Source organism: Talaromyces stipitatus, genomic scaffold (assembly GCF_000003125.1).
Source record: "Talaromyces stipitatus ATCC 10500 scf_1105507295523 genomic scaffold, whole genome shotgun sequence".
Lineage (NCBI taxonomy): Eukaryota > Fungi > Ascomycota > Eurotiomycetes > Eurotiales > Trichocomaceae > Talaromyces > Talaromyces stipitatus.
The window spans coordinates 3,187,165-3,209,969 of NW_002990113.1; the positions used below are offsets into that span (position 1 = coordinate 3,187,165).

Below are 22,805 nucleotides of genomic sequence, written 5' to 3' on the forward strand. Positions count from 1 at the left end.
TTGATAGCTGGCCTGCTAATTGGCTTATCAACTGGCTTGTCAATTGGTACGTCAACAGGTTTGTAAGCTGGCTCATAATCTGGCTCGTGATCTGGCACGTACGGAGATTCGTAAGCTAGCGAGTCAACTGGCTTGATTGTTAGCTTATAAATTATATATAAGATCAAGGGATCGTTATATAGATATCTATACCTTGGTTTATATAGAAGCCCGTACGTTGACTGGCTGGCTAGCTGGAGATTGGTAGTAAAAAGGGGCATAGAAATAATAACTAGGCTAATAAGTCGTTGGAACCAAAATCACGTGACAGAAGTCGAACTACGGAACGGCTCGCAAATACCACATCAAGGGCGTCCTTTTTGATGAAATGGTATTACGTTGAAGTTCCGACATAAGTTTACAAGCACGTGATAGGCAGCCTACGGCTGCTTAGTCAGAAGTACGCAAAATAAAGTCTTGGCAAGGAAGTATGGGGGTGGATCAAGATCACGTGATGCATACGTACGCCGTAATGAACATAAACTCCGTAGGTAATCGGTGACTCCCTTCAGTCAGCCATTTCTCGATTCTTCTGCATAGTGTACCTTTCTTCCCTTTGACGAACATATGATACCCCCTGTTCAGTTCAGCTTGTTACAAATCACTCTTACGCGTTTGTTTCACCTTGTCAAACAATAATCAGTCATTTTAGAAAGGCCCGTCTTACCGCCAGCGAATTCCCCCCTCTTCTCCGTCAAATAGTTACCCCCTTCCATGTGATTGTTTTGTATTTTGACTATAAATCTGTGAGATCACCACTTTATCGATCACTGAACGATGGCCATGGCAGAAACTTCAGATCCTCCTCATGGTATGTGTTTTATTTTTACGCTTCTGTCTTGATAAACAATCAACTAACAATTGCGCGGCGGGCGCGTAGTTCGACACAGTCGCCGAAAACCCTTTTCAACGTGGATGAAACGACTAACCAACCTGAAAAGCTCGTCATCTTCAGGCACACAATCTGGTAGCAGAGAAGCATCAGGAAAGGGCAATGTTCATAATAATATATTAAAAAGCGGCAACAAACGACAGAATGGTTGCGCAAAAAACAATCCGTATCCCTTGTCAGGCACCATTCGCGATATTGGGTCGCCTCGGAGTTATAATGATACTGTGTCTTATACGGAATCGACTGAGACAGATCAACATCGACTTGATCAAAGTGCGAGTCAGCATTCGTTGCAAGCTTCTGCGTCCGAGCAGAATATTCCGGGGAATAGCGCCAAATCGACTGCCCCGACTCTGTCTACGATGGGCGACACTGCGCGATCCGAGACCGGATACTCAAAGGCTGGGACTACGATGACGGGACCTGGAGGAGTGTACGGGGGTGGGGAAGGGAGTACATTCTCCTCACCAGCGCCGTCGGTGCGTTCGTTGACCACGACTTTGACTACTGTCCAGTCTGCGGCGCCGTCTGCTCACATATACGGCATCGCACAGAATAATCAGAACATCAATGGGCCCATCAGCTCTGCGCAGAATGGTCTGCAACAACAGACTCAATTTGCGCATCAATTCCCACCTTCACCTGCATCTGCTGTTCCACCGCATGTGGCTATGACGGGCCATCCGACGACATACAGTTCCGCAACAGCCAACAATATCCTGACCGATAACGCATCCATTCTCACGCTTGCATCATCCTCGAAACGTCGACGTAGAAACTCTCTCGACACCAATGCCTCCATGCGAGCTTTGGCGCCTTCTTCGGTGTTTGGCGGTAGTCGCGAGAGTCTACCCTTGAGCGTACTCAGCGCTAACGTCGGGGCCGATGCATCCAATGCATCTATTACAAATGCATCCGGTGTACTGAGCCGACAGAGTCTCGGAGGTCTAGCTAGCGCCGAACGGATTAGTGTCTACTCCGCCTCGGGGACTGTGCCACCTCTTGTCCATGGTGGTGGTGATAGGAGCAGTCTGATTGCCGCCGGCAAGCAAGGAGATAACGGTAGTATTCGAAGCGGTACACACTCACACACTCGCAACGATAGCGCAGCTGGTAGTGTCTCTGGAACGATAGGAAGTACCCTGAACAATAACACTTCCGCCGCCGCTGCGATCACACCAGGTGCAATGCCAGGTAGGATAAGTCGTCGAAGTTCTGGATGGGGTGAAATTTCAGGCGAGGGTGAAGAAGGCGGTGCTCATCAACGATGTGAAATTGATGAATCGTCAGAAAAGACGGAAGAAGCGAATCAAGAAAATAGTCTTGCAAATGGGGATCCGGAATCTTCTATTGATGAAAAGGCCAAGCAATAGCCTATCATCCAGTTCTGTTTCCAACTTCATTCAACCCGCTTATGACCACACGCATAATATCATACCTCTGTTTGTTTCCGTTACGTTATCCAACCCGACGAATGATCACTTTACCTTATGAACGAATACTTCCTTGCAATTACATGTATACTACATTCACAATTCATGCATCATCAAGAAGTATGGAGAAGTATGAAATGAAGTAGAGAATCATTATCTCATAATTGTAAACTAGCATCGCACTGGAAAAAATCAATCAACACCGCCGTCCGCTTACCATGATGAGGAATTCCTCTGGTATAATAATGATAATAGGTCAAAACAACGACCTCACATCACACATTCTCCGATGACCATTTCGAAGCAGAAATGAAAAGAGGCGAGTATCATAAGTAATAGAAAAGGTATAGACATTGAAGACATAAAGCAAGAAATGACTCATCACAAAAGCTGCGCGTGTAACTCGTAATAATAATCCCTAACCTTATGATATAAAGGCTGGACGTAAACTGCTGTAGTATTCTATCATGTTCCCTTTTTTTGGTGGTTTTTCGAATTTTTTTTTTTTGCTTTTTTTTCCCTCTACTTAAGCAGTGCCAACCCCAATCTTGGACTCGGATGATTGCTCCTTCCCCGCCTTATGACTAGCCAAGAAATTCTTAAACATATGCGCAATATCAGTCTCGCTTCGCTGTTTTCCTTCTCCAGACTCAGAGCCGTTCTTCTCAGTAATCAAGTTCTTCAACCACTGATTCTCAAGCTCTAGTTGTGAGACGCGTGCTTCCAACACAGCGTTTTTCTCGCTTGCCTCCTTGACCGATTTTTCGAGCGCTTGTTCGCGTTGCTTCTTCTTTACGCGGAAGCGGGCGCTGGCGGCTGTGTTGCGACGACGTTTGTCTTCTTCGGCTGCGGCACGGGCGGCTTCGTCGAGGGTTTTGGAGTCGTGGGATTGTTTGCGTTTTGTGCCTGCTATTTGCATTGGGGTAGACACGAAGGAGGAGATGTTTGTTGGTGAGGGGATCTCGGTCTTGGGGACGCGGGGTGGTTGTTGTTGTACTGGGCCGGTGGTCTCTTCTACTGGGTGTGGTGTATTCTGAACAGTGGGTATGGAGTGAAAGGTCGAGTTCATGTGTTGCAGGTTGTGCGATTCCTCCGAGGTGAAATTGGAGGTGTAATCGGGCATGTTGCCCAGGTCTATTATCCTCTTGTCAGACCTGATATTCCCTTTCTCCACTGAATTCACAGTCTTACCATTCAACAAATCCATATAATTCATTTCAGTGTGCTTTTCAACAGCAGCATGCTTCTCTTCATGCGCCTTGTGCTGTTCCTCCTCGGCGGGGCTGAATCCCAACGGCATGTTCATATCCCCAAAGTGACCAAAGTCCAAGAACTCGGTGTTTGTGAAGAGTGCTAGCTCGGCATCAATGTTGAAGGGCTCGGCTTCTTGCTGTTGGACGGATTGGTCGTAGGGTGATGGGATCGTGTTGAGATCCTCGAGGTATTGAGCGAAATTGGGCGCTCGGCGGCCCCCGTAACTCGACATGATGATGTGCCTTGTCTTTCCAACCTCTTTTTTAAAAGATGTTTGTTTCCTTCACAGACTGATGGTTTCGTTGATCAAACACAACATGGACGGACTCGGGTAACGACAGACGGGACCCCTCCAGCGGGTGTGACAGCAAAGCGGGAAACCCAGCAGTTGCAATTCAAACGTAACGCTCGCTGCCTCGTAGCATATATCGTGCTGTCTCTCGTAACCCCAGATCAACTATCAAGAGATTGAAATGTAGATGAGAGAGAAGTGGAGGAGAGAGTGGTGTGGGCGGAAAAAGCAAAATATCCTTCTCGTTCGTGGATTACTGATCCAGTGATCCGTAAGACGGAAAGTGGCCAGTGGGGAAGCTGGCCGGATCCTGCATGGGGATTGGCCCGTGGTCTCCCGATACTGTACGAATGTAGTAATTTGCCATGACAAAGCACGGAATCTGCTACTTGTGGGCTGTGATTGGCTGCGCGCATTTTGCGAAGCGATCTTGCCGCGGCCTACAATTATATTTCCTGACCTTTAAGGAAGTGGTATACCCTGTACTTACTTTCATTAAATTGATCATTTGCGAATGTGTAAGCATGAGCATATTAGTAGTATGATTGTATGTTTGGATTTTGTAGAGCAGCGCCTCTGGTCATATCGCATGTCATATCCAAGCCATTTTGGCCATATTCATTCCCTGATTGTCCTTGCCACTCATGACATCGCCAGTAAATCATCTCAGGCAAGGCCGCCGAACATCGGCTGTGAGCAATGCGCTAGCCCCAAAAGAGCAGGTTTTGCCCTGAGCCCTCAGGCAGCCTCTCCACGTGTGTGCCCTGCCGACTTTTATAGCAGATTGCGCAATCCTGGAGCATTTGGTCGTGACTCGGGTGTTTGGCATGCAGCGCTTACTTAGTACATGCAAGTGCCTTAGCCTTTCTTATTCTACGCGCGGGGTACTATCTATTATCGTCTAGCGAAGCAACAGATCTGCCTCGTGGTGGTATGTCTTTAGGACTAGAGGCTAGAGCAATGAAAATAAACTGCGACCTGTGCGCCATGCTGAATTCGATCTTCCCCTCCTTGATTATCAATCAACGATCTCCGTACTCCGTACTCCGTACAGAGCTTCCGATATTTTCCTTGGGGAACCTTATCAATTCCGCGGAAACTACCATATTATCATCACGTGATCTCATGTTTATCGCGTCTTGGCATCGAGCGCGTCGCGGGTTGTTTTGGGCAACCACTAGCAATCAAGACAAGACGACATCTGAAAAATAAGATGTCTCTCTCGAATACAAACGCTAGGTCTCGAAACTAGAGTTTGCAACAGCATGGCAAAAAAAAGAACACTTCGCGCTCCTACCACGTCCAGTCTGCCGAACAATCTCAGAATCCCAAGCAATACACCTTCCTTAGTGAAAGCTTTTGGCCGGTTATCGCGACAATCGCTGCTAAACCTTGTTGCGGTATGGCTCTCGCCGAAAATCGTTGAATTATATCCGCCGTTTCTCGAAAACTCGAATGATAATGACGGTCTCAACGATCAAGACGAGTCTCCGTATCCAGCGGCCAGTAGCGTGGAAGAAATCCGTGAGGCATATGAAGAGCTAAGACAAAGAAAGGGCGGGAAAAGAGAAGTCATTGATCGAGTACTAGAAGGCGACTGGCGACATGGAATTGCTCTCGGCCAGCTCGCAATGGTCGATATTCAACATCTAGAAGATCATCCACGAGCGCAAACATGGTCTGCATTTCGTCTAGGGTTGGTGGATAAGAAGCGACAGTTAGCTGAAAAGGAAGAAGACGGGGATCTTTTGGCTACTCTTCCGCGACTCCATGCTGCGACGTTCTTGTCGAATCTACAGCGGGAAATCTCGCCGTTGGTGAAGGCTCATTATCATCTGGCACGATCGAAATCATACCCATTGATCTATTTGCGATTATTCATCACCGACTCTCCATATCATCAACCCCGACAGGGGCCGGGGACGTATCTAGATGCTGCAAGAATACTATACATTGCGTTTCCCGACAGCAGTCCCTATATCTATACGTCCATGTCGGCATTGACAGGCAGCAAAACCGGCCCCTCCCAGTCTGCTGTTCTCATGAACGACCCTCGAACTCTACGAGGAATTGTTCGAGACGCACTCCCAAAAGCTCTATCAAAGCAAAACGAGCGATATACATTAGAAGCAACTTCATTAACCGCCAAAAGCCTCGAAACGATGCTTGCGCTTCGCGGGGCTGGCAGAACAAACGAGGCCAATGGCGCGTTCAGTATATTTGGTGATGCAGTTTTTGAAGGTACTCCTGTTGATCCGCGACAGCCTACTACGGTAGTTCCGCAGGACTATCAGACCGCAGGTAGCGCAAGCGAAGATAAGGAGAATGCAACAGACCAACAAGATTTAAACCGGAAAGGAATCAGTCCAAGTAATGGATCGATATCATCTCCTGCGACAAAAAGACGCAAATTAGCTGTATTATCTCGATTCGGAACTTCAGGAACTTCGTCTTCTCAAGCAACTCTCAACCGGTTAGACATTCGTCTTCTCGACCATCTAGATGATGATGATAATGATGAGACTAATGCCAATGAGGAAGGTTCAGATGATGACGACAGTACACACACCATGTCCCTCTCTTTCACAGGCAACAATGTCATCGCGGGATTTCGAAAATTGGCGGAATTGGGTGTTGTAGATCCTAATCGCATGCCTTCGTGGATGACTGGTGAGGAGGGCGTGAGTACAGCTGTAATGCGACGAGGGAGACGGGTCGGATTATCAAGGTAACTGGAATTACCAGGGCAAGACTGCTATACTTGTTTCGTCGCTTCTGCATGATATATCCTGGCCTGGGTTTGAGCAATGGTGTATGGTGTTGATATGGTTGGGTCTGTTGGTTAGTTTAATTTGGACAATATATACCCGGGCAAAAGATCCCTGAAAGTTCAGAGATAGAACATGATATATCTCAAGGTCGACACAATTGTCTATCATTGAGTTAATAGCTTGACTACTATATGTTACTGATCGTGTTCCAAAGTCACGAATGCAGCATCTTGCCCTACGAAACAGCAACATGATTGGCTCGAGCTGCAATATGCCGATAAGATTGTTTCAACACACTACTCCGCTTATGTTAATTGTGTTTTGCCTTTGTTCACTTCCAATCTCAATCTCATAGATAATTCTGCTTGTCGATATTTTTTTTATCGGGAGTTCCCAGAAAAAATAACCGATAGATCTCTCCTTATAAGTGGCGGATCGTCCCTGAACAAACAATTGCCACCTTCTCTTTCCATACCCAAACTCCGCGCGAACCACGAACGACTTTTCTACCTACAAGCAAAACCACGATCTGCTTCAACGACAAGAATAAGAAGCAGTCATACCTCCACTAATGCTTTCAAACGCATACTACAACCCCAAAAAGCGTTCTCTCGAAGATGAGCAAGACAGCAGTCCGAAAAAGCGTCGCGCTCAACTACACGCGCAGTCGCAGTCGCATTCGCCCAATGGAGTGATCGATTTGACGCGCGATTCACCTGAACCATACACAATACCACCCATATCGCCCAATAGTAAGAGTAGGAAAAAACCAACAACTCCTCGCTCAAGCCAGTCGAGTCTATACGTTGAGGAGCGGAGGAAGAGGAGGTTCAGGGCGAATCCGCCGAAAAGCTATTTGGAGAAATTGTATCGGGCGACTACACAACGGCATGTTGGTCAGCTCTGAAGGCTGGAGAGTTTAAGCTAATGCGATTACTTTCATAGGATGTTTGTGATTTCACGCAATCGGACGGAGACGGCGGACATTACGGAAGAGAACGTGGATATCGTGGGCACAACTGGGAATATTTATACGGTGACTATCACGCATGAGCCTCGGTGTACATGTCCCGATGCATTGAAGGGGAATCAGTGCAAGCATATTATCTATGTATGTCAGACTACAGTCCGATACATTTCGTTTACTGACTTGTTAGGTTCTCGTGAACGTGTTGAAAGCCCACGACGAGCTTAGATATCAATTGGCGTTTCTCTCTAGTGTAAGTTTTGTCCTCCATTCGCATTGGATATAGTCTAGACTCTAATACGAGGTACAGGAACTCCGTGAAATGTACGACAAAGCCCCTATAGAAACCGAAGAAGCGCATACCGACACCGATGCTTCGGGAAAACGCAAGCCAATCGAAGGCGATTGCCCAATCTGTTTCATGGAATTTGAACCTGACAAGGAGAAGATAGTCTGGTGTAAAAGGAGCTGTGGGAATAACATCCACAAAACCTGTTTCGATCAGTGGACTGCTACTACTCGTGATCGGGGGGTTCGTTGTGTTTTATGGTGAGTCGGTTCACTTTCTTACTCATATCTGGAGATTAGCTAATAATGTATTTTCTAGTCGAACGGAGTGGTCTACTGATCCAGGAGCCACACTGGACAGAAACTCACTTATGAGCAGAGCCGAGTACGGTGAAGATGGGTACATGAACGTTGCGAGTGCCGTTGGCCTGTCTGGACATCGCGACTATTCGACTTATCACAGGTACTGGGTTGATCGTCATCTTGGCCGGCGGCGTGGACGGTCTTCGTATTACTTTGATGATGATTAGGATGATGATTATTGATAAGCTAGTTAGTTTTCGTCTGCTTAGAATCTGGATGGGAAGGCGTTAGATGGGAGGGATGTTCGGTTTTATCCAGTAGTGATATCGGATTCACCAAGAGTATCTTGTGTAATCAATAATTTGCATTCTAATATTCCTCTCTAAGTATCTGGCATGGAGCATATCCCTAGCTGCGACGGGCGGACGTCTAAGGCTAGGCCAGGCCCCACTAATCGTTCCCCGTATTTGACTAGCTGTTGGCTAATTCGGACCTAATCATCCTTACCTTTTTGTTGCTATGAAATGCAATATTCTCTGCTCTGGTTAATAGATGTTTTGACCGATATATTATTGGTATTTGCATCCGACACAACTATCTCTAACGACCGACTAAATGGCACGGCCACGTGCTCATTCCGGAGCTGACGGGCCCAAGGAACCTCATTCAGTATCATTAAAAGGTAAGTATCGCTGATACTGCATATTCGGACTATTGACTGACTATACGCAGTTTTACGGTGAGTTCTTCTTAGGGAACTTAGATTATAGTATGGCTTTGTCTTATGTCTTCAGATTATCACGACCCTCACTATCATATCAATATCCACTACCACGGGAAGACACGAGGATATCGTCAAAGGCGTCCCTCGCCTATCCCAGCAATGACTTTGATCCTCACTTTATCCTCAGTCCCAATGTTCGTCTTGCCCCGGTTTTTCAGCTTGGGTCCGGTCTAACCTGCACAGGTTACTCTTCCCCCAGCGTTCGGATCAGCATACGTGGGAGAAACATTCGCCTGTTCCCTATGCGCCAATAATGAACTACCAGAGACAGATAGCACGAAAAAGGTCACATCCGTCCGGATCCTGGCTGAGATGCAAACACCATCTCAAGTTTTCCCTCTGGATCTGAAACCAGGCGAAGACGAACATCAAGATGAGACACTACCAAAACCGGGCAAAGGGCTAGACTATGGCCAATCATTACAAAAAATTGTTCAATTCGATCTCAAAGAAGAAGGGAATCACATCCTGGCTGTGAGCGTTAGTTATACCGAGACGTTACTAGCTGATGCCAATGCTACTACTGCGAGTAGCGGTAGAGTCAGGACGTTCCGCAAGCTGTATCAATTTATCGCGCAGCCGTGTCTGAGTGTGCGCACAAAGGCGTCTGAATTGGTGCCCGCGGAAGTGGAGAATAAATCTCTGGGACCGTATGGGAAGACGCGTCTTTTGAGGTTTGCTTTGGAAGCGCAGTTGGAGAATGTGGGGGATGGGTCGGTTGTTATTGAGGTGCGTCTATCTGGAATCAGCACGAAATGAGAGTACTAATGCAATTCAATACAGAAAACGATTTTAAATGCAAAACCGCCCTTCAAATCCCAAAGCCTCAACTGGGACATACACCATTTCCCTTCTAGCAGCACATCGGAACAACCAACAATGAATCCCCGGGATATTCTACAAGTAGCGTTCTTGGTCGAGCAAGAAGTCGGTCAACACGATGGATTGGAGAATTTGCAAAAGGAATTGAAAAGGGATGGACGAGCTATCCTAGGACAGCTTTCGATTGAGTGGAGGAGCGCGATGGGGGATAGAGGGTTTTTGACGACGGGGAATTTGATGACTAAGAAGCGGTAGATTTTTTGTTTACTGGAGGGATATTATAGATAGACTTGTCACTGACTAGGTCGGTGGTTATGCCGCGAAATATGATAATTGTCCTGTGTGTCGAAGGGTAGTACGATACCACTAGACGTATCACACCCATTATGAACTAACGACTTTGTTCCTATATAGTACAAATATACTCTTCTATGCAGCTACACATACTTGTCTATCAGAGCCATAGAAGAATGTTCACCAGAGAAGTCGAGCATATATGATTGGTTCGGCTGAGCCCGACCGACGGTCACACTGACCCGCAATTCACGGTTGCCCAAGGAACTTTAAATGATTTCTGTCCAATCAGATAGCCTGGAGGATATATCCTGAGACGCATTCAAACAGATCGAGTCTGGAATCTGCTCAGTGCGTATCTTGCATTCCATGGGTACGGAGCTCGTATATCACGATCGAAAGTTCATGGAAACCCGAGGGCTAGGGTATAAGTTAGGTATGAAACAGACCTCGGAATCCGACGGTAATAATGACGATCGTAATCGCAGATAAGTTTTAAGTTTAGTATTTTATGCTTTTCTCAAACCGTGGCTCGATCGGTGACTCAGTTTCAACCGTGATCTGAATATTCGCGCTGATCATTACTTATCAGCGCGAATTGGGGTGATTCTTGACCGACTCGATCGACGTACGGAGTACAGACAATGCGGATCCTCTGTGGCGTACACTGAATTCATGACATCGTACCCCGTAGACATGCACAATATGTCCTTGCTTGCCTGATTTTCAACGACTTTCAAGGTATACCATACCAAGAAGTTAAAGCCACCACAACAGTCAACACGAAGAACCCCACATCCCCCCGAATCGACTTCCCTTCTTTTACCCGCGGCACAATCGCACCTCCCTGAATAAGAGCACACAACAGTGCCGTCCAGGTTCTCGTCCTCGACCACAAGACCAATGTGCCAAATAGGCGGGGATTATGCGTGTAGATTTATTGTCCGGAGCACGGTCGAGTTGGTAGCGGTAATAGGCGGGTGTGTAGCGGCCGTGGACAACAGCTCTTCGACATTGGAATAAGTTTATGGGCAAATGGAGCGCATACGACAGCTTGTCGGATGTTTATCAATAATACCAAATATTAAGAACTAACTTAACAGGACTACGTAGTGTTGGGCTTGGAACTGAACTCACGTGACTATAAACGTCTAGTCTGGAACTTTGTTAGGGGCCACGTCAGCCCTAGCGCTTTGAAATAGTATGTAGCACCATACCAACATGTACCTATCCGTCAACAAAATTGAAGTGATTTCGCTTCGAAATATGCATGTACGCAGGTCGCCGAAAACGTTTCAATCTAACGACAACACTTAGTTTGACTAGTTCTCAGAATGTCTCGGCGCGAGAGTCTAGGTGTTAGCACTGCGGATCAGCGGCGAGACCTCTAAGAGACATGGCGACCTCCTGTTTTGCATCCCGATGAGAGAGACACGTCCAAGCTCGACCACAATGTACAATATGTCAATAATACCATTATTATTGTACGGAGTACGGAGTACGATAGTCAAGTGCAGACCCTTGATCAAATACCGATATCACTTGCCAATCATAATGACTTGCGAGCAACAGATCTGCAACCAAACCCCCGATCATCATACGAACGGGGCTCCGTAGGGAAGCATGCTCCGCATATCAATTTCTCAAGGCCAGTGCGTCCTCGGACATGATTTCTGCATTGGCTCTTCCTTTCGAAGACGACGAGTGTCACATCCTTCGATACGACTTGCAAGGTTCTCCCCAGTAAGCGAAAGAGACCTGACGAATCACTTGTCAATCCGATCCACACCAGCGGCGTTTGTGGCTTGGGCTCGGGGGCCCACAGGCCCGCAACACTATTCCGGGATAAGTTAGCTACTAAGCAGAGCAGTTCGTCTTGGCCCACTAGAGCTCTTTTGGGGCTAGATCCAACACTTTCTTGCTCCGCTTTTACCACAAACAGCGACTTGGGCGAGCCCTGATTGGTGGATTTGAACCACCGATCCTTCCCAGAAACGGAGCTGCGCTGTTATCTCTATCTTTCGAGACGGAGTACGACCATCGTACGTATTTTAGTACGTATCTAGACTCTCTTTGGCGTCTCTTGTTGGATATCTGCGTATTTTATCGTATCGGCTTACCGACTGGAGGTCACTAAAACAATGGTATGCATCAGGTCTCGTTCTGGGCCTGGTCCGAACAGCACAAGCGAATCAGTCACAGTATCTAAGGCTTTAAGCTGATATCACCCGTCTCAGGGACGCAGTCTGATTTTGCGGAGCTTCCCTGACACCGGGCAATCACTACGTACCCTGTCTGTACGTGCGTAAAAAGAGTGCCGGAGTCTACTTCACGCTATGTAGTCATTCTAGCGATCCGAGGATTGCAGGCGACCTTTCTCCACATCGGCCTCAGGGAGCCCATGCGGTGTACTTTCCTGTGTAGTACGATGAAAAAAAGATCGAGGCAATTAATTAAGCGACTAAGTCGTGTTCCCAATGTCATGACTCACGACTAGTATCCTGTTGATCGCATGTTGCATGACCAAAGAAGCAATCTCTGAAACAGCAAGTAAAAATAGAATATCGGTCTGGAAAATGCTGAAACAGTCTATTCTGAACAGAACGTGAGGACGGAGGAGAAAAGGGGAAAAGTTCCTGCATCTGGCGGCCACGCTACGAACTTTGAAGTGTGGGCGGGATTGTGTCCTCAGGCTGCTAATTTTCTTACGACGGACGGCAAGAGACACACCACCGCCCTCTCCGATCTTTTTCTGTCGGCCTCTCTCGTTCTGCAACCTCCTCCATATCTACGATATTTGCTGCTGACTTTCCATTATTTTTCGGAACTTTGGAACGGATCATTCGGTGGACACCGACCAGCAAAAAAAGTACTGGTTCGTCATGACCTTTTTTCCTTCTTCCATTTGTCCCAAAAAATCCCCCCCCGCAACAACTCTTTCCGGCCCACCCCCCTCCCGCCTAATGTATCTCACTGTCTTTCCTCGCTTTATTAAGCAATTCGTCGAGAGAAGCCGACTTGTGCAATGATATGTTGTCATCGACTCTGCTTGACAATTTTTCTGGGCCAGCAATTGAATCTTTCTCCGCATTAACAGCACATATCATTACAGTGACCATTATCTTGAGCTGCTATCATCGTACTGACCCACGCTCAGCTCCATATAAAAAGCTAAACGAACACCCCTCGTTGCTACGAGTTCGGAGGTTGCCAGCAACCTCCAGCATTTGTCCGACTGACAAGCAAATGAGCGCACGCCGGCGATATCGCCTTCCACCAGAAGAATGCCTTTAGCGACCAATAACGCGGTAGAATCCTCCGGCCCGCTCGCCGACTACTTTTGGATTGCTGGTGTGGACGGCAAGGAAATTGAAGATACCTACTGGAAGCTACGCAATGAATATATGTCCAACAGAGAAAGCACGCCGGGGCCTGCGGTGTCTGATACCATTGAGGAGGACGCAGAGCTGGAAGAAGATGCCGACAGCACACCGAACAATGTCGGGGGTAACGGCAGACGAAATTCGTACAACCGACTGTCGAAATTATCCAATGAAGCCCGTATGTCGATCCGATCGGTGGACTCCAAGGCCTCTGGTACAAATAGCAATCGTAGTAGTATGACGATTCGCGCGATGCCGACAACAGTGACCGAAGCATCTGAATCGAGTTTGGGTGATTTTGATTTCGACAAGGCGTTGCTCAAGTTTGCTTCGGAAAGAGAAAACTTCTTGTCCGACTTGAGTCTGAGTGCTGGCGCTATCACGCCCAATGTGAAGCCTCCTAAACCTCGTCCTAAGGTGCAGAAGATTGTCTCAGAAGACAGGCCAGTATCTTCGAATCCCTTGAAGTCAGGTATTGGCAGTGTGCGACGACATATGTCCTTTCGAGACATGAATAGTATGAAAAGACAGCCATCGGTTGCACGACAGGGTAAGTGTAACAACCTGCAGATACCAACAACATATCACAGCTGCTAACTATACTAGCCTCCATCCGTACCTCCCGACGATTGAGCAATTACAACTCCGTTATACCCGTTCCCCAGCCGATAGAGACCTCCCCGACCATGCATCCGTTGAAACGAAGATTTGAGCCGGTGCTATTGGACCGATATCCACCAAAGGGAATACCTGATGAGCAAACCCAACGCGGCACATTCCCCGACTTTGTACCCATGTTCGCTTTCCCCAATGATATCAATATCGTTTCTTCGGATCAGAAACCACGGTCAACATGGCATGGTTTTGTAATGACTGGTGGGGACGGCAGCAAACTACATGGCATGTGTATCATTTTATGGATTCCGCTAGGTCAAAAGGCAGCAGAGGCACTCGAAGAGTGTTGCGAGGAATGGCGCAAGGATAATATGACCGATGAAGAAAGAGAATTGGCGGCTAGCTTGGGTGGACGGTTGGCCGATGAACGCGCTAAACTCTCTACACTGTTAGCTCAACTCCCAAATATCCCCTCTGGATCTCCAGAAAGGGAGCGTCTCGAAGATGATATTAGTGCAGTTGAGGAAAAGATCGGACTAATGACGGATCTGCTTCGACCGGTGCGACACGGCGCAGCATCCAAGATTGAGGGTCTTACCGATGATACGGGTTTCTGGATTCCTAGGGCTTATGGTATTCTAGGCAAAAATGCTTCCATGACCTCATTCTGGAAGGAGTGGCTCAAGGCTGTGTCTGTTCCTAGAACCAATGGAGGCGTACTGAGAGTTCCGGCGAGCTCGCCTACAGTGGGTATCTGGCAACCACTGGAACGATATGTCATGAATCTTTGCACGGAAGCTTTCAGCCCTATATCATCGAAAACTCAGGTCGAGCTGTCGGTAAGAGAGTTACGGCTTTTTGCTCGGAAAGAAGCGCCGAATGAGCTTCCAGGCTCTCGTAATGTAAGTTCCTCAAGCCGATTCCTACGAAATATTTTGGCTCATCCATTTATACAGACCGATTTATACGCCCTTTTCCGTTCGCTTTCCATATCGAATATTGTTGTCCTTTTCGAGGTAAGCTTACCGAATTTTTGATACTGACTTGGTGCTAATTGAATTAGTACGCTCTATCCGAATCTCGGATCATTTTCTTATCGTCTCACACGTCTATGCTGTATTTGGCAACCAGAGCTTTGATCGACCTTTTATTCCCCTTCACATGGTCAGGAGTTTTGATTCCGGTTCTACCAGCTCGACTTATCCAGGCACTAGAAGCACCGTGCCCATATATTGTGGGAATCGAGAGGCGATACGAGAAAGTGGAACTGCCATCTGAAGACTTTGTTTTGGTTGATCTTGATGCCGATAAGATTGAAAGCGATGTGCAACCCACACCGCTACCGCGCCACCAACGCAAGAAACTGTTGTCACTCCTTCAACTAGCTGCTCCGCATCATAACAGATTCGGTGTTCGGCCTGGCCCTCCGGCCTATGCTATTGAATCGTTTCCTTTCGACTCGTTCCCAACTGAAAATCCATCCATCTTCACTCTGCGGGCGCAATCTACGCACTTGGCTCGCTACGTGAGCCTTAACTCGACGTCTTTTGGAAATGAATATACCCCAAGACCGGCGCCTGCACCAATATACAATGTCTTTTTGCACGCTCGAGACGAATACCCCAGCTCTCGTGGTCTGTCGAGAGGTAACAACGAACGTCCAACCACTAGTTCAACTTCAAAAACAGGATCTCCACCGTCTCCCAGGACTAGCTCGCCGACTTCAGGGTTCTTCCCTCCACCTCTACCTGGAACACCTGTATCCCGTAATGACTCTGGCATGGCATTGCAAGCTTCCTTGAGGGAGAAGAGATCTGGCCATTTTGATACTTCTTCTCGTAGAAGTTCTTCCTTTGGAGCGGAAAGGAGAGGCGTACCTCGGCGCCCAAGCGCACCTTTTTTGGGTCACGCTTCGAATTTGTCAGTGACGACACTCAACACCGACTATGGAAGTGGATCCACGTATGCGCCATCGGTTTATGCCACATCTACGATTGCAGCGTCTACTATTGTTCCTCAAGCTGTGGCGCAACCCGTGTTCAATACAGACAGTACCTGCTGGATTGAGGGCCATTGTCTGCAGGTCCAGCCACGTGACGACAAGGTTATCTGTTCAATCTGCGACGAGAAAGCGGATGAGAAAATTTACAGATGTACTGGATGCAAAACGCAGGTACACGGCAGGTGCACACCACTTATTTGCTTGGTGTGTCCTGCTGCATTCTATCCTGAGCAAATCCGCGCGGCGTTTGTACGTTGCTTTGCCAGTTTGCTGTATACGTACAAGAAATATCTCCAGCCAGCTTCAAAAGAGCAAAAGAAGTCCGGCTTAATATACTCTTTCAACATGGACGCTTTTCTGCGGAGCCTACCAAACGAGCATGCGGAGTATATGACTGTTCTTCAACAGACACAAGGTTTGCCTATCAACCACGTCCTATGCACTACTAGAAGACAGAGCTGACTAGTATTTTAGGCTTCAATGAATTCATCAGCGAGCGCGAAAGAACTGAACCCAACGCCAAAGATTCGAAGATTACTTTATTCGACGAGATAATTCTCTCAAAACGTAATCGTGGCCGGTCCTCTATCTTTTCTGGACGCATGACTACCGACTTTCTCTCCAACACATCAGACCATCTGTGGCGGTCAGCAGCTGCAACATCGTTCCCACCTACAAGTCGAGTTCAGAACGGTATATCGGAGGATTATTCGGAACTCATTAAGCGAGGTGAGTTCATATCCATATATCCATTATTGTGTAATTTTCTGATGTTTCTGACTCTCCGAAGCCCCCGCAAAACTTGATTACTCTTTCATGAAAGAGCCGCGTATGGTACAAGGAGTGCCGCGAGTTTCCAAGACTGCCAACAACGCTCGCAGGAAACCACTTCCGAAGCTGATGAACGGTCTTTCCATTTCTCCGCCTTAGTGTTCAATGCACGGTTCTTGTGACACGGAACCGGTTTGAGGCCACATAACGACGCGACTGTGTCTCAGACAGAATAGAAAAAGAGTGCACCAGGCTCTCAACTCGTCACGAAAAGACGTTTACCGGGCTGATTGCAGGCGTTTAACTGAATTTTACTCAGTGTCGACGAACTGTGATAGTACATACAAACCGCATCCACGTACGCATATAGTGCACGTATAGAGATGTACACATCCCAACCACCACGACCTGCTCTCACTTCAACAGAGTTAGACAGATGTACAGTTCTGTTGGGCCTTACCCCAACCTTGATTTTTTTTGACCTCGCATGACGAGCCACGAATTTTCATTTTGATCGCACCTTCTCTTCTCTCATAGAAGGTTCTCATCTTTTTTCTCCCTTTAACTTTCTGTATTTCCCAAAAGCATTACAAAATACCCAGCAAGTTGATATCTGTACGACAATAAGCAGTGGTCTTTTTAATTTTCCCTCTTGTTTTCGTGTGGCGATACATACCTTGTTCAAAATGTTTTTTTTTTCTGGTTTACTTGGTCATTACTTTTTCTACTCTTGTCTTATATAATTTGTGGACAAACAAAAGGAAAAGGCGGAGTTATTAAAGGGCGTGTCCATCAGAAATCCATTCCACGGGATCTGTCAATATGGGTTGCTATGTAGAATAGACTTACGATTTCTGTCTCAGATCATTCCTACATACAGAATCATAAGAGTACAAGCCATATGACAAAGTGTCCAGTATCGTTTTCATAAAACTTCTGCTACGATATATTCCAGAAAAGGATAAAACTATACCCAAGCAGGCAATTCCTCAATATCAAAAACGAAGTATCTGCTCTGATTGGCGGAAGAAATCATCCCGATTGGTGGGGATGGCAAAAGAGGAGCTTCCGGAGGAAAACCCGGGGAAATTCATCCTTGCATCAACTTCTCTTTTGAGAGAGAGTACGGACAACCAAACACCTGCAGCTTGCAAGCTTGCGACAAACGCACACGAGACGACTTTTTTCAATCGCCTTATGGGTTTAATCGCTCTGCCGGTTTAGTAAAACAGATTTCGACTTGAGGGATCAGCCTAAGCAATTACCGAGTTCCGAGTTTGTATCATATTATTCTTGCAAAGCCCATTATTGCTACATACTACTTTCCTTTCTCGCCGTGCGGTTCGAGAGTGAAATTATAGTCGGATTTCGGAAAATTCACCGACAAATATTGCGGGCAAAATTGCCTCCAGCGTCCGCATCTTAGTGCTACGATATACACTTGGACGATATCGAGTCAGCGCAACTATTATATTTTCATCTTCCAGCAGGGAGGTTGTCTATTAGACGCTTCTATGGGCCTTTCTTTCTAATAGCTCGAAAACGTGCGTTATCACTGTGGTGGCTGTGTTAGGACGCCCCGAAGAGTGATATGGTAGTATTGATAAGCCGAAGTACACTACTACCCTGAATTAATCCGTTGGTTACACTGTGTATGGATAAATTCGAGTCATTATCTATTGTTTGTTAGCGTTGCCTGCCGATTTTACTGATCAATTTCCATCTCGACACCTTGTGGCTGATCAGGCTAATTACGACACATCTTCCTTTAATATCAATCAACAATGGTCCAGTCGAAGACTGTTCAATACGACTAGCGTTTGATGTTATAAGCCCATGAACGATCGGAACGAAAAGAATAATGGCACTTGTTTCTTCTATCACCATAACAGAAGACCTCCGAACACCGACTTCTGGGATTACTCTGACAAGCAGCCATGAACCCACACCAGCTGCGTCACCTCCTATCAAGCGAACGGTAGTCATAGTTTATGATATCGGTCAGGAAAATATCCTTCAAGTCGTGGCAGAAGTTCTAGGCAAAGCTTGGACAACGGTCACGACACTTTTAAGGGTAGTCCTAGGTAGCGACGCCGTCGTTGTGGGTATCTTAAATCGTGATCTTGAGAAAACTGCACCAGAAATGCGGGTTGATGATTTTTCAAGACTGTTAATTGTCAATACACATTGTGTCGACGATGGGTCCTTTCCGGATGCCAGACTCTCCGAAGGCTGTCATTATGAGTTTATATACTCACAAAACCTCTTCTTTCGAAGGGATCTGACCCGATTTTTGTCGTTGATTTTGGGACAGCGACGTCCTCATGAAGATCTGGCTGTCAAGCGTCGAACGAATCTCATATCTACTACATTTCCAGATGTGCGTGCGGCGTTATCGAACCTTGATATCTTATCCGTTGGTTCTGACGCCATCGAGCTCCGTGTTGATCTTCTGGAGGAACCATTGTCCGATGGAAGCCGCAGTTCAATTCCCAGTCTCAATTACGTCGGGCAGCAAGTGATGCTATTACGACAACATACAGAACTACCTATCATTTTTACAACTCGATGCGTGCGTGAAAACGGGAAATTTCCCATGGAAGATCCAGAGCTGTTCCATAGATATCTTCGTCGCGCTATACAATGGGGTATCGAATATATAGACGTTGAATTGTGGCTTCCAGAAGAGATTCGGAAAGATCTGTCTGATCATCGCGGTAATAGTGTCCTCATGTCCGCCTTCCATGACTTTTCGGGCAAATGGAAATGGACCTCTCCAGAAGCGCAACAGGTGTTCAAGGAAGGTGCTCGTTATGCTGATATTGTCAAGATGATTGCGATGGTGAACACGATTGAAGAAAACTACGAATTAGAATATTTCCGGTCAACGATCAAGGCTAATTACTCGTATCCTTTACTATCTGCTGTCAATATGGGTCCGCAGGGCCAGCTATCACGAGCTCTCAATACAGTCTTTTCACCCATCACACACCCTCTCCTGCCCATCATTGCTGCACCCGGCCAATTGACGGCGGCTGAGATCAATCGTGCTCTACATATCATGGGCCAACTACCGAAGCGAGACATGTATGCCATTGGGTCTTTTCGGTCGACGTCACAATCAATGTTTATGGAGAAATGCTTCAACGAGCTTGGTCTACCGCATAATTTCAGCTGCATCGACCGTGGACCACGAGGCTCAATCGAGTCAGTTATTATGCAACCTAATTTTGGCGGCGCATATGTCAATCCGCCCCTCTCCAGTTCTGCTTCTTATATACCCACAAAAAGCGATGCGGCTCGTGCCATTGGCTTGATCGATACCATAGCCGTCAACGGCTCAGACGGCCAACACAAGTTCATTGGCGAAAACGCAACCTGGAAAGGTATCCGTGCAACACTAACTAGAGATTACATTCCATCTGCATACCGTAGCCGAGCTGTGATTATCTTATCTAGTTCTCAAAGTGATGCAGCAGCAGCCATCTTTGCGCTACGCAGTCTCGATGTCGGTACTATATACACAGTCGGCTTCAAAGCCTCGGGCCCACTGGCAGCAGGCCTTGAACCGTTCACATCTATTCAATCCGTGAAACTAGTCGAACAGCCCTTCGTGATTGTCTCGGCTTTACCACCAGAGAAATCTCTATTAGTACAGCCTTTGCTACGCCATTACCGAAGTAACGGCCGCGCTTCACCGCCATCTACACGTGGCAAGGTATTCTTAGATCTGACTAGTGGACAGCGTAAAGGGGATCCTTTGGGGGTAGCGACTAGCGCTGGATGGACGGCTTATGGGATTGATGATGTGAATGCTTGGACGACCGTGGAGACGATGCGGTTACTTGTTGGACAGAATGTGCCGTTTGATTTTGTGAAAATGGCCTCGGGACATGGGTTGTATTGATAGTAGAGGTTTACTCGCAAATACAGGGTTAAAGGAATGGTATTTAGTTCGCTCATGCAGAAGGGTTAGATAAGGATCTTTATCAGAAGCCCCGCATCCCCATATCTTACCCCGCACTTTGCCCCTGGAAATTTTTCCTCCCATTAGTATTTCAATGGTTCTTATTCTAGCATCAATGCAGATAATACGCTCTATACAATAGATAACTATCTCATCGAGAATCAGGTAGTGAACTTGATCAGATTTCGCGGCCCTTCAGCATCCCCAATCTTCCTTGCAGTCTCCTCACCAATCTCGTGGAAGATATCGGTCCCCCATCTCGCCGGGAAATTGAACCTCTTATGCCTCTCCAATCCTGATAGTCTAGCATAATCTTCTTCGAGAAGATATTTAACCCCTAGATTACTTGCAATCCGAGACGGTGTAACGCTTTTGGGAAGTGGCAGAGTCCCACGCTGAATTGCCCAACTAACCAACAAGACACCTGGATTTAGAGAAACTTGCTTCGCGACCTCGTGGACTACGGGATCGTCGACTGTGCGCGGTTCACCGGTTTGATTGTTTCCCAAGGGTGAGTATGCCTGGACAAGAATTCCCTTTCTTTTGCAATATTCGGTCAGATCGCGTTGTTGTAGGTATGGATGAGCCTCAATCTGATTCACAGCTGGTACTACATCGACTTTGCTAAGCAGATCTTCAAGACGGTTGATGTTGAAATTCGAGACACCGATTGCACGCACTTTGCCAGTTGAGAGGAGCTTTTCCATGGCTTTGTAGGTTGTTCCGACGTCGGTATTGGTGAGTTGGAAGATACCGTCTTTGTCAAGGGGGAAGAACTTGTCGCCGCTTTTGAATGCACTGCTCATGTAACCATTAGTTATCCAAGCCACGACATCTGCGTAGATTGTATAAGAAACAACGTACACAGGCCAATGCATAAGATACAAATCCAAATAATCCACTCCCAAATCCTTCAATGTCTGATCCAGCGCACGCTCAACATCCTCCGGCTCATGCGCGTTATTCCATAACTTGCTAGTAATGAAAATCTCTTCTCTTGGAACGCCCGATTTCCGAATCCCGTTTCCGACTTCAACCTCGTTGAGGTAGATGGCTGCGCAGTCAATGTGTCGATAGCCACTTTTCAGAGCTACTTCGACGGCTTGTTCGACTTCCAGGGGCTTGGCTTGCCAGGTACCAAAGCCCACGGAGGGGATTTTGGCACCTGTGTTGAGGGTGAAGTGCGTTGGGAGGGACATTGTATATACCTAGGTAGTGGACTAGATCCTTTTCTAAGAGGAGAAGTTATGCACTTGAGAGTTTGAACAAGCTTGATATGTTCTATTTATCAAGGGGGGGAATTTGTATGTCCGGAGAAGCGAAGGGATCGGATCTCCTACCGGAAAGATTTCCGGAAGTATGTCTACGGAGATGCTCCGATTACCAGAGGCGGATTCATGGATCTAACAAACAGAGAAAAGTGAATAATCGATCATCAGCTTTTGTCTCTACATACATCTGTAAGTTGGTGGGGGATTCATATCGGATTAGTGGTGTTGAAGTTATTACTAAAATAGGCAATTTTCGATCACTGCTCTTGGCGGGTGAGTCGAGCCCTAATCAGATCATCCTCCCAAGTCTGCTTAGAATATCCACGCAGTCTGAGCCATACAATTACCCAGACTTCGTTTTCCATCAGGGATAAGCTGATAGAATGAGGTGCAGCTATTGTCAATAGCTTTCTAGGTTGCTCAATATGTCAAACCTGCACATAGTTTTTGTAGTTCTTGTATTGTCAATCAGCAAATGATATCCATGAGCGTCTCATGCCTTCGAGTTGTTAATCAGAACTTGACGAAGTAATCAAATTGTACTAAACGGTGATGGGGAATCAATTCACTACCTAGGTATTTACACAGTAGTTCCCATTCCGTATTTGTCACCTTGTCGCCTATATCCGTCATTTGATCCTACGCGGATGTTGACGC

At 46.8% G+C, this 22,805-nt stretch overlaps 8 protein-coding genes across 8 annotated transcripts, besides 1 other annotated feature; 6 read left to right on the top strand and 2 right to left on the bottom strand.

Moving 5' to 3' along the window:
• Window positions 1–816: 816 nt before the first annotated feature.
• TSTA_070980 (uncharacterized protein) lies at window positions 817–3,392 on the top strand (the record flags this gene model as incomplete). The annotated part of the gene is made up of 2 exons (XM_002341041.1): window positions 817–850; window positions 920–3,392. The coding sequence occupies 2 exons, from the start codon at window positions 817–819 to the stop codon at window positions 2,302–2,304; spliced, it is 1,419 nt and encodes a 472-aa protein (XP_002341082.1). The 3' UTR covers window positions 2,305–3,392.
• TSTA_070990 (bZIP transcription factor (MetR), putative) lies at window positions 1,536–4,099 on the bottom strand. The gene is made up of 2 exons (XM_002341042.1): window positions 3,556–4,099; window positions 1,536–3,498 (listed from the first exon to the last, which is right to left on the bottom strand). The coding sequence occupies exons 1-2, from the start codon at window positions 3,848–3,850 to the stop codon at window positions 2,891–2,893; spliced, it is 903 nt and encodes a 300-aa protein (XP_002341083.1). The 5' UTR covers window positions 3,851–4,099; the 3' UTR covers window positions 1,536–2,890.
• A 1,076-nt stretch (window positions 4,100–5,175) lies between these two features.
• TSTA_071000 (CHL4 family chromosome segregation protein, putative) lies at window positions 5,176–6,914 on the top strand (the record flags this gene model as incomplete). Its single annotated transcript, XM_002341043.1, has 2 exons — window positions 5,176–6,591; window positions 6,617–6,914. The coding sequence occupies 2 exons, from the start codon at window positions 5,176–5,178 to the stop codon at window positions 6,794–6,796; spliced, it is 1,596 nt and encodes a 531-aa protein (XP_002341084.1). The 3' UTR covers window positions 6,797–6,914.
• Window positions 6,412–6,467: a microsatellite.
• Window positions 6,915–7,193: 279 nt separating the features above from the next.
• On the top strand, window positions 7,194–8,466 carry TSTA_071010 (RING finger domain protein (Znf1), putative; the record flags this gene model as incomplete). Its single annotated transcript, XM_002341044.1, has 6 exons — window positions 7,194–7,433; window positions 7,493–7,577; window positions 7,627–7,792; window positions 7,839–7,901; window positions 7,959–8,197; window positions 8,256–8,466. The coding sequence occupies exons 1-6, from the start codon at window positions 7,253–7,255 to the stop codon at window positions 8,464–8,466; spliced, it is 945 nt and encodes a 314-aa protein (XP_002341085.1). The 5' UTR covers window positions 7,194–7,252.
• A 325-nt stretch (window positions 8,467–8,791) lies between these two features.
• TSTA_071020 (DUF974 domain protein) lies at window positions 8,792–10,100 on the top strand (the record flags this gene model as incomplete). The annotated part of the gene is made up of 5 exons (XM_002341045.1): window positions 8,792–8,921; window positions 8,972–8,978; window positions 9,034–9,157; window positions 9,207–9,752; window positions 9,807–10,100. Exons 1-5 carry the CDS (start codon window positions 8,855–8,857, stop codon window positions 10,098–10,100), a joined length of 1,038 nt encoding a protein of 345 aa, XP_002341086.1. The 5' UTR covers window positions 8,792–8,854.
• A 3,323-nt stretch (window positions 10,101–13,423) lies between these two features.
• Window positions 13,424–17,814, top strand: TSTA_071030 (dDENN domain protein; the record flags this gene model as incomplete). Its single annotated transcript, XM_002341046.1, has 6 exons — window positions 13,424–14,072; window positions 14,129–15,039; window positions 15,094–15,153; window positions 15,201–16,554; window positions 16,614–16,868; window positions 16,930–17,814. The coding sequence occupies 6 exons, from the start codon at window positions 13,424–13,426 to the stop codon at window positions 17,067–17,069; spliced, it is 3,369 nt and encodes a 1,122-aa protein (XP_002341087.1). The 3' UTR covers window positions 17,070–17,814.
• Window positions 17,815–18,771: 957 nt separating this feature from the next.
• TSTA_071040 (pentafunctional AROM polypeptide, putative) lies at window positions 18,772–20,817 on the top strand (the record flags this gene model as incomplete). Its single annotated transcript, XM_002341047.1, has 2 exons — window positions 18,772–20,628; window positions 20,656–20,817. The coding sequence occupies 2 exons, from the start codon at window positions 18,772–18,774 to the stop codon at window positions 20,815–20,817; spliced, it is 2,019 nt and encodes a 672-aa protein (XP_002341088.1).
• Window positions 20,818–21,038: 221 nt separating this feature from the next.
• Window positions 21,039–22,076, bottom strand: TSTA_071050 (aldehyde reductase I (ARI), putative; the record flags this gene model as incomplete). The annotated part of the gene is made up of 2 exons (XM_002341048.1): window positions 21,039–21,675; window positions 21,742–22,076. 2 exons carry the CDS (start codon window positions 22,074–22,076, stop codon window positions 21,039–21,041), a joined length of 972 nt encoding a protein of 323 aa, XP_002341089.1.
• Window positions 22,077–22,805: the final 729 nt, after the last annotated feature.

What these genes read in the sequence shown, in the direction of transcription:
- TSTA_070990 (XM_002341042.1), bottom strand. Translation starts at nt 3,850, where the DNA reads ATGTCGAGTTACGGGGGCCGCCGAGCGCCCAATTTCGCTCAATACCTC. An exon ending in TTATATGGATTTGTTGAATG is followed by an intron (nt 3,499 to 3,555) that starts GTAAGACTGTGA and finishes AGAGGATAATAG; the next exon opens with ACCTGGGCAACATGCCCGAT.